The sequence below is a fragment of the Tachyglossus aculeatus genome, chromosome 1 (assembly GCF_015852505.1).
Source record: "Tachyglossus aculeatus isolate mTacAcu1 chromosome 1, mTacAcu1.pri, whole genome shotgun sequence".
NCBI lineage: Eukaryota > Metazoa > Chordata > Mammalia > Monotremata > Tachyglossidae > Tachyglossus > Tachyglossus aculeatus.
In genome coordinates this window covers 156,611,842-156,627,194 of record NC_052066.1, presented here as the reverse complement: position 1 = coordinate 156,627,194, position 15,353 = coordinate 156,611,842, and the positions used below count along the sequence as shown (strand labels likewise).

At 49.8% G+C, this 15,353-nt stretch overlaps 1 protein-coding gene across 1 annotated transcript in view; it reads left to right on the top strand.

The window, feature by feature from the left end:
• The window catches only part of RIN3 (Ras and Rab interactor 3), a 130,461-nt gene that overhangs the window by 98,591 nt on the left and 16,517 nt on the right, over positions 1-15,353 (top strand). Inside the window, exons 11-13 of the mRNA XM_038746053.1 lie at positions 1,629-1,981; positions 2,033-3,230; positions 5,861-6,169. Of these exons, the coding sequence (XP_038601981.1) occupies positions 1,629-1,981; positions 2,033-3,230; positions 5,861-6,169 (1,860 nt within the window). The remainder of the gene's footprint in view (positions 1-1,628; positions 1,982-2,032; positions 3,231-5,860; positions 6,170-15,353) is intronic.

Sequence of the window (15,353 nt, the reverse complement as noted above, 5' to 3'; positions counted from 1 at the left end):
ATTGGTGTACACCTGCTCTAAGAAAAAAATCACAGTCTGGTGGCCCCGGATGGCCACACCCCAGAATCCCTGTGTCTATCAGTCAATCAACGGTATTTATTGAGAGCTCACTGTGTGCCAAGCACCGTACCAGGTGCTTAGGGAAGTACATCAGAAACAAAATGCACATTTCTTGCCCTCAAGGAGTTTGCAATCTATTAGGGGAGGATGCTAATTTATTTATAAATAGCGGGAGCAGGAGGAAGGACAAGCTCATTGTGGTCAGGGAATGTGCCTGTTCTATTTATTTATTTATTTATTTTTGATGGCATTCGTTAAGTGTTTACTATGTGTGAAGCACTATTCTAAGCGCTGTGGGGGGGGGGATACAAGGCGATCAGGTTGTCCCACGTGGTGCTCACAGTCTTAATCCCCATTTTACAGATGAGGTAACTGAGGCACAGAGAAGTGAAGTGGCTTGCCCAAAGTCACACAGCTGACAAGTGGCGGAGGCAGGATTAGAACCCATGACCTCTGGCTCCCAAGCCTGTGCTCTTTCCACTGAGCCAGGCTGCTTCTCTGTTGTTTATTTTATTGTTGTGTTGTACTCTCCCAAGTGCTTAGTACAGTATCTGCACACAGTTAGCACTCAGTAATTACGACTGACGGATCAACTGAACACAGATAAAAAAAATAGCACAAAAATTCCAGGATGAAGTAATGGGTAAATAAGTTAAATACAATTGAATGAAAATTTTTAGCAGGTTTGACGAGCTGGAGCAGTGGTGGCTGTGCTGCCAGACCACTAGGCATGTGTGCCAACTGCTCTGCCCTCCCAGCATGCATGTCCATCCCAGCATGCCCCGCTTAGCATACTGGCATGGGTTGCAAGAGAGTCAAGTCTGCACAAGTGCCCCACTGAAATGGCTCAGTACCAATATTCTCTTGGTGCCACAGACACTGGGTTGGCATTCTGAGGAAGACTGTGGATTAGCTTTTACTGACAGCAGGTATGGGTCAGACCTACCTGACTAACTGGTAGGGCACTGGATTGGGCCCCCTTAGATTCCTGGGGATGTTCGGAGATTGCCGACTTGTACTTCCCAAGCGCTTAGAACAGTGTTCTGCACAGTAAGTGCTCAATAAATATGAATGAATGAATGAATGAGAGGAACGGGGCTGTCCATTTGGATAAGGGGGTGGACCCCACCCTCCACAACCCCCCGGCAGGGGATCGGCGAAGGGGCAGGATCTACTGTGGAAGAGTTCCTCCCACTAAGTTCTGAGCTGCTGCTTTCTGGGGTTCAGGGTCGGCGGGGCCCAAAGTGTTTTGTATGAAAATCAGGGCATCCTCCTCTGTTTTTTGCTGTCACTGTCACTCCACACCCGGATACCCCACAGATGCTCTGCCTGAGGAGGCTGCTTCTGACTTACCTCTAAGGACAGGAAGTGCTGTGAGCGAGAGGGTTGTTTTTGAAGAAAGTGGTGAAGTGAAGCAAGTCGTTTTTAAAGGTTCCTTTCCCCGCCCTGCCCCACCCACCCACCCACCCACGGCCAGGGAGACCGTCACACCGCCGCTTCAGTTCCCAGTTCGGTGGCACAGCTTCGGGGGAACTGGGCCCATCTCACCCCTGCTACTTTTTCCACAGGCTTTTGGGACTCCTCGTTAAACCGTCGGAAAAGAGTTGGAGAAGAGTCCGAGACGTCGAGAGACACCGCTGCCGGTGCCCGGGCCAGCAGCCTCAGATACACTCCAGATTACGCAAACTGTTCATGTGAAATTGAGCTGTCAGTCGGAAATGACAGGCTGTGGTTTGTGAATCCTATTTTTATAGAGGACTGTGGCAGTTCGTTCCCTGCAGAGGACCCTCCCATCAAAGGAAGCTGCACGAACTTTGATCTCTCCCTTCGTACCTCATTGACTTCGAAGTGTGTTCCCCAGCGGCCCGCTCCCCCTCCTCCCGTCCCTCCTAATTCTCCACCTCTTCCTCCTCCCCCCCAGCTGGCTCCTCCTCCTTTGTCTGGTCCTCCTCCTCCTCCGCCTCCTTCTCACTCTCCTCCTAAAGTTTATCCCCTGGCTTCTCTTCCTGCTTCTCCTCCTCCATTGGCTCTTCCTGCTTCCCGCCTCGTCCCTTCTCATGCCGCAGAACTGCCCACCGAACTCTGCAAGCAGCCCAGGACGGCCTGCGGAAAGGACCGGCTCGCTCCCAAGGACGGAGGGCAGGTCCAAGAGGAGGAGATGAAGAAAGAGGAGGGGCCGGAGCCCGGCCCACTGTTCCAGCTCCCCGCGGCCCTGGAGAAAGGTTGTTCCCTTCCCGCCATCCCACCACGCAGGCGGCTGTCCAAGAGAGGGTCTTCGGAGGAGAGGTGTACCATCGGAATGAGAGAGGGGCCTCCGGCCAGAGGGAAGCAGCAGGAAGGGGAACCGGACGGCCATTCCGAGGAGGCCCCCAACAGCCTGCCGCTTGGGAAGGTGACCCCTATCCTTGGGAGTGAGAACCAGAGGGCCACAGGGAAGGACAATAAGATGGCCTGGGTCTCTGGCACAAGGGACCTCTCTGGACCACAGGCGCAGACCCCAGAGAAGGCAGCGAAACCTCCACCGATTCCGCCCCCGAGGAAGAAGAGAAACACCCAGAAGCTGGCCCCCGCCCCGACCCCCTCCCCAAAGCCAGAATTGCCCCCAACCCCTGTGCAGCCTGGAGCCCGGCCTCCCCAGGCTCTTTCCAAAAGCGGCTCTCAGCCCACCGTGAGCTCAGCCCGGGAGAGAGGCAGAGCCGAACCCCAGCGCTGGAGCTCCCCGGAGTTCCAGGGCTCCACCGGGTCCCTGACAGACAGCCTGGGGACCCTGGCCCTCGCCAACGAGCAGGACTCCTACTCCACCAGCAGCACGGAAGAAGATGCCGACCCCCTGGGTGCCTCAGTGAAGAAGAAGCCCTCCATGATTCTGGACAAGGCCAAGCACCGGCTGTCCTTCGTGAACATCTCCAACGTCTTCTCCGCTTTCCTCTCCAACAACCGCAAGCTGCACAAGAAGCTGGTGGAGCTGGCCCAGGATAAGAACTCGTACTTTGGCAACCTGGTGCAAGACTACAAGGTGTACAGCCTGGACATGATGTCCAAGCAGAGCTCCAGCACGGAGATGCTCCAGGAGATCCGCATGATGATGACCCAGCTGAAGAGCTACCTGCTCCAGAGCACGGAGCTGAAGTCCCTGGTCGATCCGGCCCTGCACTCAGAAGAGGGACTGGGTCAGTGTTGGGAACTAGTCTTGTCCCCTTGTTGTTAGGGGGGAGGGGGCGAAGCTGGCCAGTGGCTGGAGAGAGGCAGAGTCTGGTTCACACCGTAATGGGTGGGGTTGGAGGCCGGAGCTGGGAATCTTAATAATAATAATAATGATGATAATGATGGCATTTGTTAAGTGCTTACTATGTGCAAAGTACTGTTCTAAGCGCTGGGGAGAATACAAGGTGATCAGATTGTCCCACATGGGGCACACAGTCTTAATCCCCATTTTACAGATGAGGTAACAGGCACAGAGAAGTTAAGTGACTTGCCCAAAGTCACACAGCTGACAATTGGGAGAGACGGGATTTGAACTCATGACCTCTGGCTCTCAAGCCCGTGTTCTTTCCATTGAGCCACGCTGCTTCTTAACCCAGTGAGCAGGGCTGGCATTAGGTTGACGTGGGGACTGGTATGGCCACCCTGTGTCCCAGGCTCCCTAATAATAATTGTAATAAACATGGTATTTGTTAAGCACTTATACTATGTGCCCGGCACTGCACTATGCGCTGGGGTGGAGGCAAGCAAATCAGGCTAGACACAGGCCCTGTCCCACCTGGGGCTCACGATCTCAACCCCCATTTTACAGATGAGGTAATTGAGGCCCAGAGAAGTAAAGTGACTTGACCAAGGTCACACAGCAGATAAGCAGAGGAGGAGGGATTAGAATCCATGACCTTCTGACTCTCAGGCCCATGCTTTATCCATTATACCGTGCTCCTTCTCCTTCCTCTCAGCCCCCCACAAAGATTGGGAGAGAACTGAGGAAAGCGCTTATGGGCCCTGGATATTTTGGGGACTTGTCACCTCAGGAAAGCTTGGCAAGTCGCCGCTGCTGAATCTGTCCAGAGAACAGTCGCTGTGTGGGATGGTGTAGCCTATGGTGGGAGACTGGCCTTTGTTTCTCCTTTACCACTTCCAATCCCAAGATGAAAGATCCCTAGCAATGGCCCTGTTCACTCCCTGCCACCCCTGGGTGGGGGCTGATGCCACTGCAGACCTGCTTGGTGGCCACTGCTACCCTGCTTGGTGGCCACTGCTGTCCAGCGGTGGTCAAAACTGTCACCCTGAGCTCCAGAGAAAGAACCCAGAACCCACCCTTATTTGTGGGTACAGAGTTCCTTCTTCTCCCTGTCCCTATGCACCAAGTCTGGACAACACTATTTTCAATCGGTGGCTTTTATCAAGCACTTACTCTGTGCAGAGAGCACTGTGCCAAGAGCTTTGGGAGAGGACAGTAGTATTAGTAAAGAATGATCCCTACCCTCTAGCAGTGGAATTGTGCAGATGATGGAATTGTAGGCTTCAGGCACCTCCTATTCCCCGGGCCTGTAGCCATATGAGGAGCCACTGGTCATAGCTCCCAGGCCTCAGTCTTCGACACCGGGTCCCCTGAGAGCTGGAGGATAGGTGGCTCCCCCATGGTTGACCTTCCTCATGGAGACAGACAGACCCCAGGGAAGAGTCTGGGCCCCAGACTGTGAACGGGATCTTCCTGGAGAGTCAGCGGGGTTCGCCAAGCAGTAAACCTCCCATCTCAGGAACTGCTTTGGGGCCCCAGAGACGGAAAAGTGGCGGTAGCCTCAGGTGGGCACTAATGTGAGCATCCCTGATGGGCCAGTCACAACGAACTACTTGCAATGGGGGCATGGGCATGTCTTCATTCCTTGCACTGTTGGGCTTGATCATACTTGGGGGTGGGTATGTGTGTGTATACACAGACAAAACATATGTGCAGAGAAGCAGCATGGCTCAGTGGAAAGAGCACGGGCTTTGGAGTCAGAGGTCATGGGTTCAAATCCTCCTCCGCCACTTGTCAGCTGTGTGACTTTGGGCAAGTCACTTAACTTCTCTGGGCCTCAGTTCCTTCATCTGTAAAATGGGGATTAAGACTGAGAGCCCCCGTGGGACAACCTGATTACCTTGTATCCCCCCAGGGCTTAGAACAGTGCTTTGAACATAGTAAGTGCTTAACAAATGCCATTATTATTATTATTATTATCATCTGCATATACCTGCATATAGGCTTGGTGGCCACTGCTTTCCAGTGTGGTCATTATTGCTACCCTGAGTACCAGACCAAGAACTCACCCTTCTTCATGGGCATAGAGGTCCTTTTTCTCTCTGTTCCACTGAACCAGGGCTGTGCAACACTATTTTCAATCAGTGATGTTTCTTGAGCACTAATTCTTTGCAGAGAGGACCGTACCAAGTGTTGGTAGAATTGATCCCTAGCCTCTAACAGTGAGGACTGGGGGACCGTGTGCAGGAAGGTGATGGAATCAGAGGCTTCAGGCCTCTCCCTTCCCCCAAGCCTGTGGTCACATGAGGGCCCACTTGTCATAGCTCCCAGGCCTCAGTCCTCGACACCTGGTCCCCCGAGAGCTAGAAGGTGGGCCGTATATCTATCTATCTATATAGTTTTCGAGAGGTAGACAGATAGATACACCCCTAGATATATGAATATCTAGCGGGTGTAGAAGGTGGCAGGGAGGAGGCATCGGGAGTTGCTCAAGTAGAGATTGAGAAACAAGGTCATTGTGCTGGCTTCCTTTTGGTTTGGTTTCCACATTTTTCACCTCCCCCTGCCCCACAGAAACGATCGTGGAGTCAGTGCTGTACAAATGCGTTCTGAAGCCCTTGAAAGAAGCCATCTACTCATTCCTCAAGGACATCCACCACAAGGATGGGGCCCTCCAGCTTCTGAAGGATAACCAGCTGGTCATCCTGGCCACGACCACTACCGACCTTGGGGTCACCACCAGTGTTCCTGAGGTGGCGGTCATGGACAAAATCCTCCATAAGTTCACCACCATGCATAAGGCCTATTCCCCCGAGAAGAAGATCGCCATTCTGCTGAAATCCTGCAAGCTCATCTATGAATCCATGGCGCTCGGAAACCCAGGTAAGGAAGGATGGGGAGCTTCTTCCCCACCCTGGGCTGGGATCAGATTGACCTAGTTTAGCTGGTTTCCCTGACTTTCCAAGATCAGCCACTGGATTTGAAGGGGCCCCTTTTGGGGGATATTTGTTAGGTGCTTACCATGTGTCTGGCACGGTACCAAGTTCTGGGTAGATACAAAATAATCAGGTTGGGCAAAGTCCATGTCACATGTGGAGAAGTAGCGTGCCTTAGCGGAAAGAGCCTGGTTTTGGGAGTCAGAGGTGGTGGGTTCTAATCCTGACTGCGCTGCTTGTCAGCTGTGTGGCTTTGGACAAGTCACTTAACTTCTCTGTGTCTCAGTTACCTCATCTGTAAAATGGGGATTAAGACTGTGAGCCCTATGTGGGACAACCCGATTGCCTTGTATCTACCCCAGAGCTTAGAACAGTGCTTGGCACATAGTAAGCGCTTAACAAATACCATAATTATTATTATGTGGGGCTCCCAATTTTTCATCCTCATTTTACAGATGAGGAAACTGAGGCACAGAGAAGTGAAGTGACTTGCCCAAGGTCACACAGAAGACAAATGGTGGGACAGGGATTAGAACCCAGGGTCTTCTGACTCCCAGGCCTGTGGTCTATCCACTTGGCCACCCTGTTTTCCTCTTTTCCGAAGAACTCTGCTCTCTCACCTCTGGGGTCTCCTGTCTCCTTATGACATCCCTGGAAGGTGGGAGAGGGCTGAGGCACCGGGGGGAACTGAGACACAGAATGGTTTAACAACCTGGCTAACCCCTCACAGCCAGCCATCTGAGACTAGAACTCAGGACACTAGACTCTAAAGCGAGCCCTCCATTCCCTTTTCCGGCATTTCCAAAATTTTCCCAGCACTGTCTCTTCCAGTCAGCTTCAATCCTTCCTCCAGTTGCCTGAGGTCTTCAGCTGCTTTAAATTTCTGTCCCTTAATGGTGAGTTTGCCATAATTTTGGTGTCATGTTTGGGAAATCTTTAAAGTGGTCAGTAAGCTAGAAAGAAAAAGTAATAATAATAATAACTGTGATATTTGCTCAGTGCTTTCTATGTCTAAGCTGTGTACTAGGCACTGGGGTAGATACAGGATACTTAGGTCCCACATGGGGCTAACGGTCTGAGAAAGAGGGAGAACAGGGATTCAATCCCCATTTTGCAGATGAGGGAACTGAGACCCAGCAAAGTTGTCAGAGACATCACGGTCACGCAACAGGTATGTGGCAGAGGCCTGGTTAGAACCCAGGTCTAATAACGTACCGAATAATAAAAGAGGTCCTCTGTCTCCCAGGCCTGTGCTCTGTAAATCAGGGCCAAATTCCCCAGGGACCGGGCCATTTCGGAGCCGAGCTGCTTCTTTCTAGACTCTGCTTGACGGAGCCTGTCAAGAAAAGGATCAGCAACAGGGAGAGCAGGTAGGAGGATGACAGCTCCTCCATGTTCCTGCTATGGTTTCCCCCTAGTCTTGTTCCTGCCAAGCACTCAGCAAGAAGCCGCCCCTCCGACCTGGAGATGGAAGGTCTTGCGCGGAGAAAGTGGTGGCTGTGTGTAGCTGCTTAAAATAGCTTCTCATCACCCCACTGCACTGTACCCGTTCCCCACCTTGGCTCTGCCTCCAGTGACTGTTTCTGTGGGCGGTGCAGGTGTGCGGGGATGGGGAAGACTGTGCACAGGTTGCCTGGAAATGAAGGGGACGAAATGGGGGCGGGGGTGCTTCGGGGGACACCCAGACACGGAAGATATAGAGTTTCTCAAAAAGGGTTGAAACACCTTGGTTAGTTCTACGGTGTAAATTCAGTTTTCAAACTCTCTGGGCAAGACGTCTCTTGGCTGCAAGAGCCGAGCGGACTCTCTGGTGTTAATGTGTGACTTGCTTGAGGTCATTTCTAAAAGCTGAAAAACTAGTAAGGCGGTATGGTAAACCGCCATGTTCGTTTCCAAAGAGTCCCTCTGTGGGGAAGCGGGCCCATCTCTTGTGACCCCGAGTCACCATCCAGAATATGAATAATACAGCCAGCACGGCTGTTGGCCGTCTGAACTAACACCCTTCCTGGGAACCAACAGTTCTGAACTCACTGTACATCACTTTGAAGTAACATGCTAAAGAGAAATCACACTGGGGCATCCACTTGTGAAATGAAGCAGGGTCTGTTAGCAGCAATGGGGGCCAGGAAAGCCAGATGTCTGTTTTACCTTCCTATTGCTACAGCCTCTTGCTTTTGGGGATGAAAGCAGGAGCCTTCCAGTTCTGTGAGGGAAGGTCCTGTCCAACCTAGAGGTGGAGCTCATTGAACATGACGGACACAGAGTCTTGGCACCTGAGCTGTTAATACAGTGACTCACAAGACTTTGGGGGCTGAGATGGGAAGCAACTTAGCCCAGTGGAAAGAACATGAGCCTGGGTGTCCGAAGACCTGGGTTCTAATCCTGTCTCCACCACTTGTCTGCCGTGTGACCTTAATAATAGTAACGGTATTTGTTAAGCGTTTACTATGTTCTAAGCGCTGGGGTAGATATAAGGTTATCAGGTTGTCCCACTTGGGGCTCACAGTCTTAATCCCCATTTTACAGATGAGGCAACTGAGGCACAGAGAAATTAAGTGACTTACCCAAAGTCACACAGCTGACAAGTGGCAGAGCTGGGATTAGAACCCATGACCACTGACTCCCGAGCCCCTGCTCTTTCCACTAAGCCACACTGCTCCTCAGCAAGACAAGTTAAATGTCTGCTCCATAGGCAAGACACTTGACCATTCTGTGCCTCAGTTACCTCATCTGTAAAATGAGGATTAAGACTGGTTGGCATTGTTCATTCATTCATTCAATCATGGTTATTGAACACTACCCGTGTGCAGAGCACTGTACTAAGCGCCTGGGAGAGCACAATATAACAGTAAGCAGACACAGTCCCTGCCCACAACAAGGAGCTTACATCGCTTAGTACAGTGCTCTGCACATAGTAAGCGCTCAATAAATGCGATTGATTGATTGATTGATTGATCAGGCAATAACCTAACCTCCCTAGGCCTCAGCTCCTTCATTTGTAAACTGGGCTATCCTATCTGCCTCCCCCTAGCTCACAGGGCTATTGTGAGGGTCAAATGAGATCCATCAGTGGTATTTACTGAGCGCTTACTGTGTGCAGAGCATTATACTAAGCGCTTGGGAGAGTGTAATTCAATGGGGTTGGTAGGCAAAATATCTGCCCACAAGGAGTTTACAGGCTGGAGGGAAGAGACAGATATTGAAATAAATTACTGGGTGGGGAAATGGGAGAGTGTAAAGATAATGTGCATAAGTGCTGTGAGACCCAGGGTAGGGTGAATATCAAATACTCAAGGGTACAGATCCAAGTGCATAGGTAATGCAGTCAATCAGTTCATCAATCAAAGGTATTTATTGAGCACTTACTAAGTGCAGAGCTACTGTAGTAAGTGCTTGGGAGAGCACAATACAACAGAATTAACAGATACATTCCCTGCCCTAGAGGCAGAAGGGTCTGAAAGTGTTTTGGTGGTGGGCGGGGAATAGAACTTCAAATTCAAGGTTTTAGAGTTCAGAGCTGAGGTTCTACACCCAATGGAGGGATTTTGTGGTGAAATTTGGGTTTACTGAGCTCTAGGATTTCTCTACAGCAGGTCTCCTCTTCCCTCCTTCCCCTGCACAGGTGCAAAGGATTCAGATTCACTCGCTCATATTTTTTTAAAATTTTCAAAAACTCAGTACATGCCCTGGACCCAACAAATCCTTTGTGTGTAATCCTGTGAGATGGCTGATCAGATCAGCCCACCGGAGATCAGCCTGCCGGCTGGAAGGAAGAGACTACCCAGAAATAGCCTATGCCAGCCAACCAGCATGGTCTACAAGAGCACACCCTCTGGGGTCTGGGACGCAGGTTTCAGTGAAGTAGCAAACCCTCTCTGGGCTGTGGCCGCCAGAAGCATGGCCTGCTGCTGCTGAGTGCAAGCTTTGAGCTCTGTGAGCCCACTGTTGGGTAGGGACTGTCTGTATATGTTGCCAACTTGTACTTCCCAAGCGCTTAGTACAGTGCTCTGCACACAGTAAGCGCTCAATAAATATGATTGATTGATTGATTGGGGACAGGGAGGCAGAGGCACTGAAAGAAGCAGAGTGATGGCTCTCTGGTGCAGTGCTCCCCCTGCCACTGAGGGAGACCACCCAAGCGTTCCCTCAAGGAAAAGTTGTGCCTGCTGTAATAATCCCACTTCCTATAGAATCCCTCAGCCTAGAAAAGCAGCATGGTTTACTGGATAGAGTACGGGCCTGGGTTCTATTCCCAAATCCGCCCTTTGTCTGCTGTGTGACCTTGGGCAAGTCACTCCACTTCTCTGGGCCTGAGTTACCTCATCTGTAAAACGAGGCTTGAGACTAAGAGCCCCACATGGGACAGGGATTGCATCCAATCTGATTTGCGTCTATCCACCCCCGTGCTTAGTATAGTGCCTAGCACATAGTAAGCGCTTAACAAATAGCATCACTAAAAGGACTCCCTGTTTCTGCGAGAACATTGCATTTGGGCAAATATTCATCCACCTGTTTTCAGAGCATCTTTTCATCTGGAGACCTCAAAACCTTTAAATGAGGGGGAGGATTCCCACCCCAGGATAACAAGGGAGGTTGGAGGATTGTCAAATTCTAAGTAGGGGACAGGTGCTTCCTTAGAATGTGCCCTTCTTGAGAGCCGGACTGTGACTTCTGAATCTCATCCAGGGCCCCAGCAGTGCCCGGCAGAGGGGTCCAGAACCTCTGCAGGAACTCCCAAAATGTTGACCAGCCCACAAAGCTTCTGCCCCACCTCTCCCTCCCTCCCCAGTGGTGGAGTGATGCTTTGAGGACAAGTGAGCCGGATGTCCCTCGAGAGTGGATTGTGTTTTCTTGGGGATCAGGAAAACCTCAGCTGAGTCCACCTTTCCCAATGCTCTTGGCCGGGTCCTGGGCCCAGGCCAGTGTGATGTGCGAATTCATTAGGTATGAATGTAGAGACTTTGAGGAACTTGGCTGGGATCTTGTGATGAATCAGGGAATAAGATCCAGTCCCTGATCCAGCAGCTGCAGCTGCCACCAGCCTCAGAGCCTTCTACTCCTCCTCCACCCTCTCCCTAGCTTTATCTTCCCCACCTCGGGTAAGTGGCATCTGCGCTGCCCTTCCTGGCTGGTTCTCTTTGCTGGGAGCTACTGGATCAGAAAATCACTCTTGGGAAATCTAAAAAGAAAGGCAAATCCAACTTCAGCCCAGGTTTTAAATATTAAGCCCCATAATTATTTTTAAACTGAAAAAATATCTTGAAGAATGCCAGCAGTACCTAGTATAGTGCCCTGCACCCAGTATGTGTCCTGTAAATGTTCCTGTCAATGTGATATTCTGGGTTTGGCCCCAGAATCATGGAGGTACACACAAACACCTCGTGCCCCATCTATCCACCTGAAGTGATATTGGCCGAACAACTTTCTAGTCCCGTTGTATCTTCCATAACACTTCTTGTGGTGTGTTTTATGCTTATTTTTCTTTTTTTTATCCTGGGGAAAATGTGGCTAGCAGTCCCCCTGCCTGCAGGGAGCAAACAGAATGGACCCTGGGCAGAGTCATCAATGGGTTGGATTTCGAAAGGAAGCCGAAAGGAAGCCTTGGGATCGAAAGTCATTTGCTGCCCCCTTGGCTCCATTATGTCATTCAGACACTCTGAAGAGGAAGGCAGACCCGCCCTAATTCCTCTATGGAGACACAGGCGGAAAGGCAATGTATTCAGATCGTGCATTGAATTCATCCCGATTCCATTTTAAACGTTCATCCACCCGGCAGCTGGTGGCGAGAATATTTCACCTCCCTTGCAAGAGGGTGTGTTTGTTCCAGAGGAGAAGGCCTAAAGTAAGCCTCTTGTGGAAGTTTGTAAGGGGGGAAATGTTCTGGCTTCCAGAAAAAGCAAGCTGGTGGTAATGTGAATAGGGCATGTCAGAAAACCTTGAGCTGGAGAGTTCTCCTTAAAGTGCCCCTGGACGTCTTTGCAGAATAAGTTATTGGGGGTTGGGGAGAGAGGAAGCAGAAACATGGAACTTTATATTACTCATGGGGTTAAGACTTTACCAAGCTTTTATAAGCGGAAAACATGTATCTTAAAGAGGCGAACAGACTAAACGTTTGGGGTAAAAAGTAGATTAATTGAAAACTTGGATCTTCACAGTTACTGTGAGTGTGTGTGTTGGTGTGTGTGCACACACCCCCATCTCAGATACAGTAGCATTGTCCTTTGACTCAAAGATAGTGCTACTGATGGTGAGCCTGCATCCAGGAATATAAGCGCATCAGAGAGAGTGTCTCTTGCACGGTTGTATACTTGATTCATGAAGTATACAACCGTGCAAGAGACACTATTTTATTTTGTAGTATGTTTGGTTTTGTCTCCCCCTTTTAGACTGTGAGCCCACTGTTGGGTAGGGACTGTCTCTATATGTTGCCAATTTGTACTTCCCAAGCGCTTAGTACAGTGCTCTGCACACAGTAAGCGCTCAATAAATACAATTGATGATGATGAAAATAGAAGAAGGCACTTTTCCTGGCCTCTTGCTCACACATTATCATCAAAAATATTTAACTCCCACATGCGTATTGTGCTGTTCTGAGATCTGGTCAAGATCAAGTAAATTGTCTAGGAGATTTATTTTTATCATAGCACTCAATAGGCATAAGGGGGAGCATGTTAAATAATAAACCTGGCTCTTGCCTGCCCCTACTCTCTAGAAGTTATCCATTTAATAATAATAATGATGATGGCATTTATTAAGCCCTTACTATGTGCAAAGCACTGTTCTAAGAGCTGAGGAGGTACAGGGTGATCAGGTTGTCCCATGGAGGGCTCACAGTCTTAATCCCCATTTTACAGATGAGGTAACTGAGGCACAGAGAAGCTAAGTGACTTGCCCAAAGTCACACAGCTGACAATTGGCGGAGCTGAGATTTGTGGACAGGGAACGTGTCTGCTAATTCTGTTGCATTGTACTATCCCAAGCACTTAGTACAGTACTCAATAAATATGACTGATTGATTGACTGATTAAAGTGTACTCGGTTGAGCCAGAAAGCCAGGAAGCCAGCAGAGCAGCTATTGAGTGAACTTAATGTGAGTGAGCCTTTTACAATATACACCCCTGGCACTGAACCAGGTTCTAGGCCAATAAAAAGCTAGATTTGAAGCACTCCCAGAAATGGCAGCCAAAAGAGGAACAACACGATCTCAGAGATTATTTAAATTCTGGTTAGGTGGAGATATTGTGGGTAGGGAACATGTCTATCAATTCTGTTAAATTGTACTCTTAAATTGTACTTAGTACAGTGCTCTGTGTACAAGTGCCCAATGAATGTGATTGATTGATTAATTGGAGGCAAAACACCATCCTCACGGTCAGACTAGCCATAGTGCAGTGGAGTCACTGCTCACTGCTCTGGGCCTGAAATTGAAGGGTCCAGTGGTCCGTTCTACATATACTTTGGGGCCACGGAAAATACTCCCACTGTTCCACTGTAATGGAGAAGCAGTGTTGCTTACTGGAAAGAGCCCAGGTTCTAAAAGATCTGGATTCTAATTGTGGCTCCACCACCTGCCTGCCGTATAACTTTGGCCAAATCATGTAACTCCTCTGTGCCTCAGTTACCTCATCTGTAGCCATTCAGTAACTTCAATAATTCAATAAAGTAGGGATTTGATAGGGGTTCTGATAATGAACAACACTCTGACATACCAAGTAGTTAGGCAATGCCTCCCAACCCCCGACCTTATCTTCCTACCCAAAACATCCTCCCTGACTTTCCCATCCTCCCTGCCTCACAAGCCCTTAACCTCAGTGTTATCAACTTATCTCTCCCATTTAACCCACATATTCAACCTGTCACCAAATCCTATCAGTTAAATCTTCACATCTTTAAAATCCCCATCTAAACTGCTACCATGTTAATCCAAGCACTTATCTTATCTCACCCTGATTACTCCATTAGTCCTCTTGCTGACCTCCCTGTCTCCTGCCCTAGCTTTGGGACCCAGGGACTCCCTGAACCCAGCCCCGGTGTTGCAGGCTCCTCCAGCCTCCAAAGAGAAGAAACAAGATGACAGTGTCAGAGGGAAAAGCGAGGGCCACGGAGAGAAGGGGGATATTTCAAGGAGACAATGGATCTGTGATCCTGCCATTATCAGTGTGAACACCAATCCTTTGAGTTTCTCCAGGATAGGAGATTTGGCTCAGATGACAAGGGGCAGAGAAGTCTGTCTTTGGGTGGCTAATCCACTGCCTCTGGGGAAGCAGCATGGCATAGTAGATAGGGCATGGGCCTGGGAGTAAGAAGATCATGGGTTCTAATCCCAGCTTCGCCACTTGTCTTCTGTGTAGCCTTGGACGAGTCGCTTCACTTCTCTGGGACTCAGTTACCTCACCTGTGAAATGGGGATTGAGATTGTGAGCCCCAAGTGAGACAGGGACTGTGTCCAACACAATTTGCTGATATCCACCCCAGTGCTTAGTACAGTGCCTGGCACATAGTAAGTGATTAACAAATGCCACAATTATTATTATTATTGAGAGAGTCCATGCATCCAGCTCCACTCCAGAAACAAAGCGCTGACACCTGGTTCCAAGTATTAGTGATCCAATGCTATTTTTTCACAACTTACCCTGGATGCTGGTAAACGCTGGCAATCAAAGTCCAGAAGCCTCACAAGCAACTATATCTCCAGGCTTCAGGAGGGAGGGGACATGTCCAGTTCTGAGTCCAGCTCTGGTAGGCTCCAGGTGTGGTGGAAATGTTTCTTTCTATTAACATTAACACTATCTAACCTGGGCTTCACTGACACTGTCCTCTCCTGGTTCTCCTCCTATTTCCCTGGGCACTCCTTCTCAGTCTCTTTCATGGGCTCCTCCTCTGCCTCCCACCCTGTAACCGTGGGATTCCCTCAAGGCTTGGCTTAGGATCCCCTTCTGTTCTCCATCTACACCCACTCCCTTGGAGAACTCATTTGCTCCCATGCCTTCACTTATCATCTCTATGAGGCTGATTCCCAAATTGACAACTCCAGCCCTGATCTCTCTCCTTTGCTACCTTTTCATATTTCTTCCTGCCTTCAGGGCATCTCTACTAGGATGTCCACTGACACCTCAAACTAAGTGTGCCCA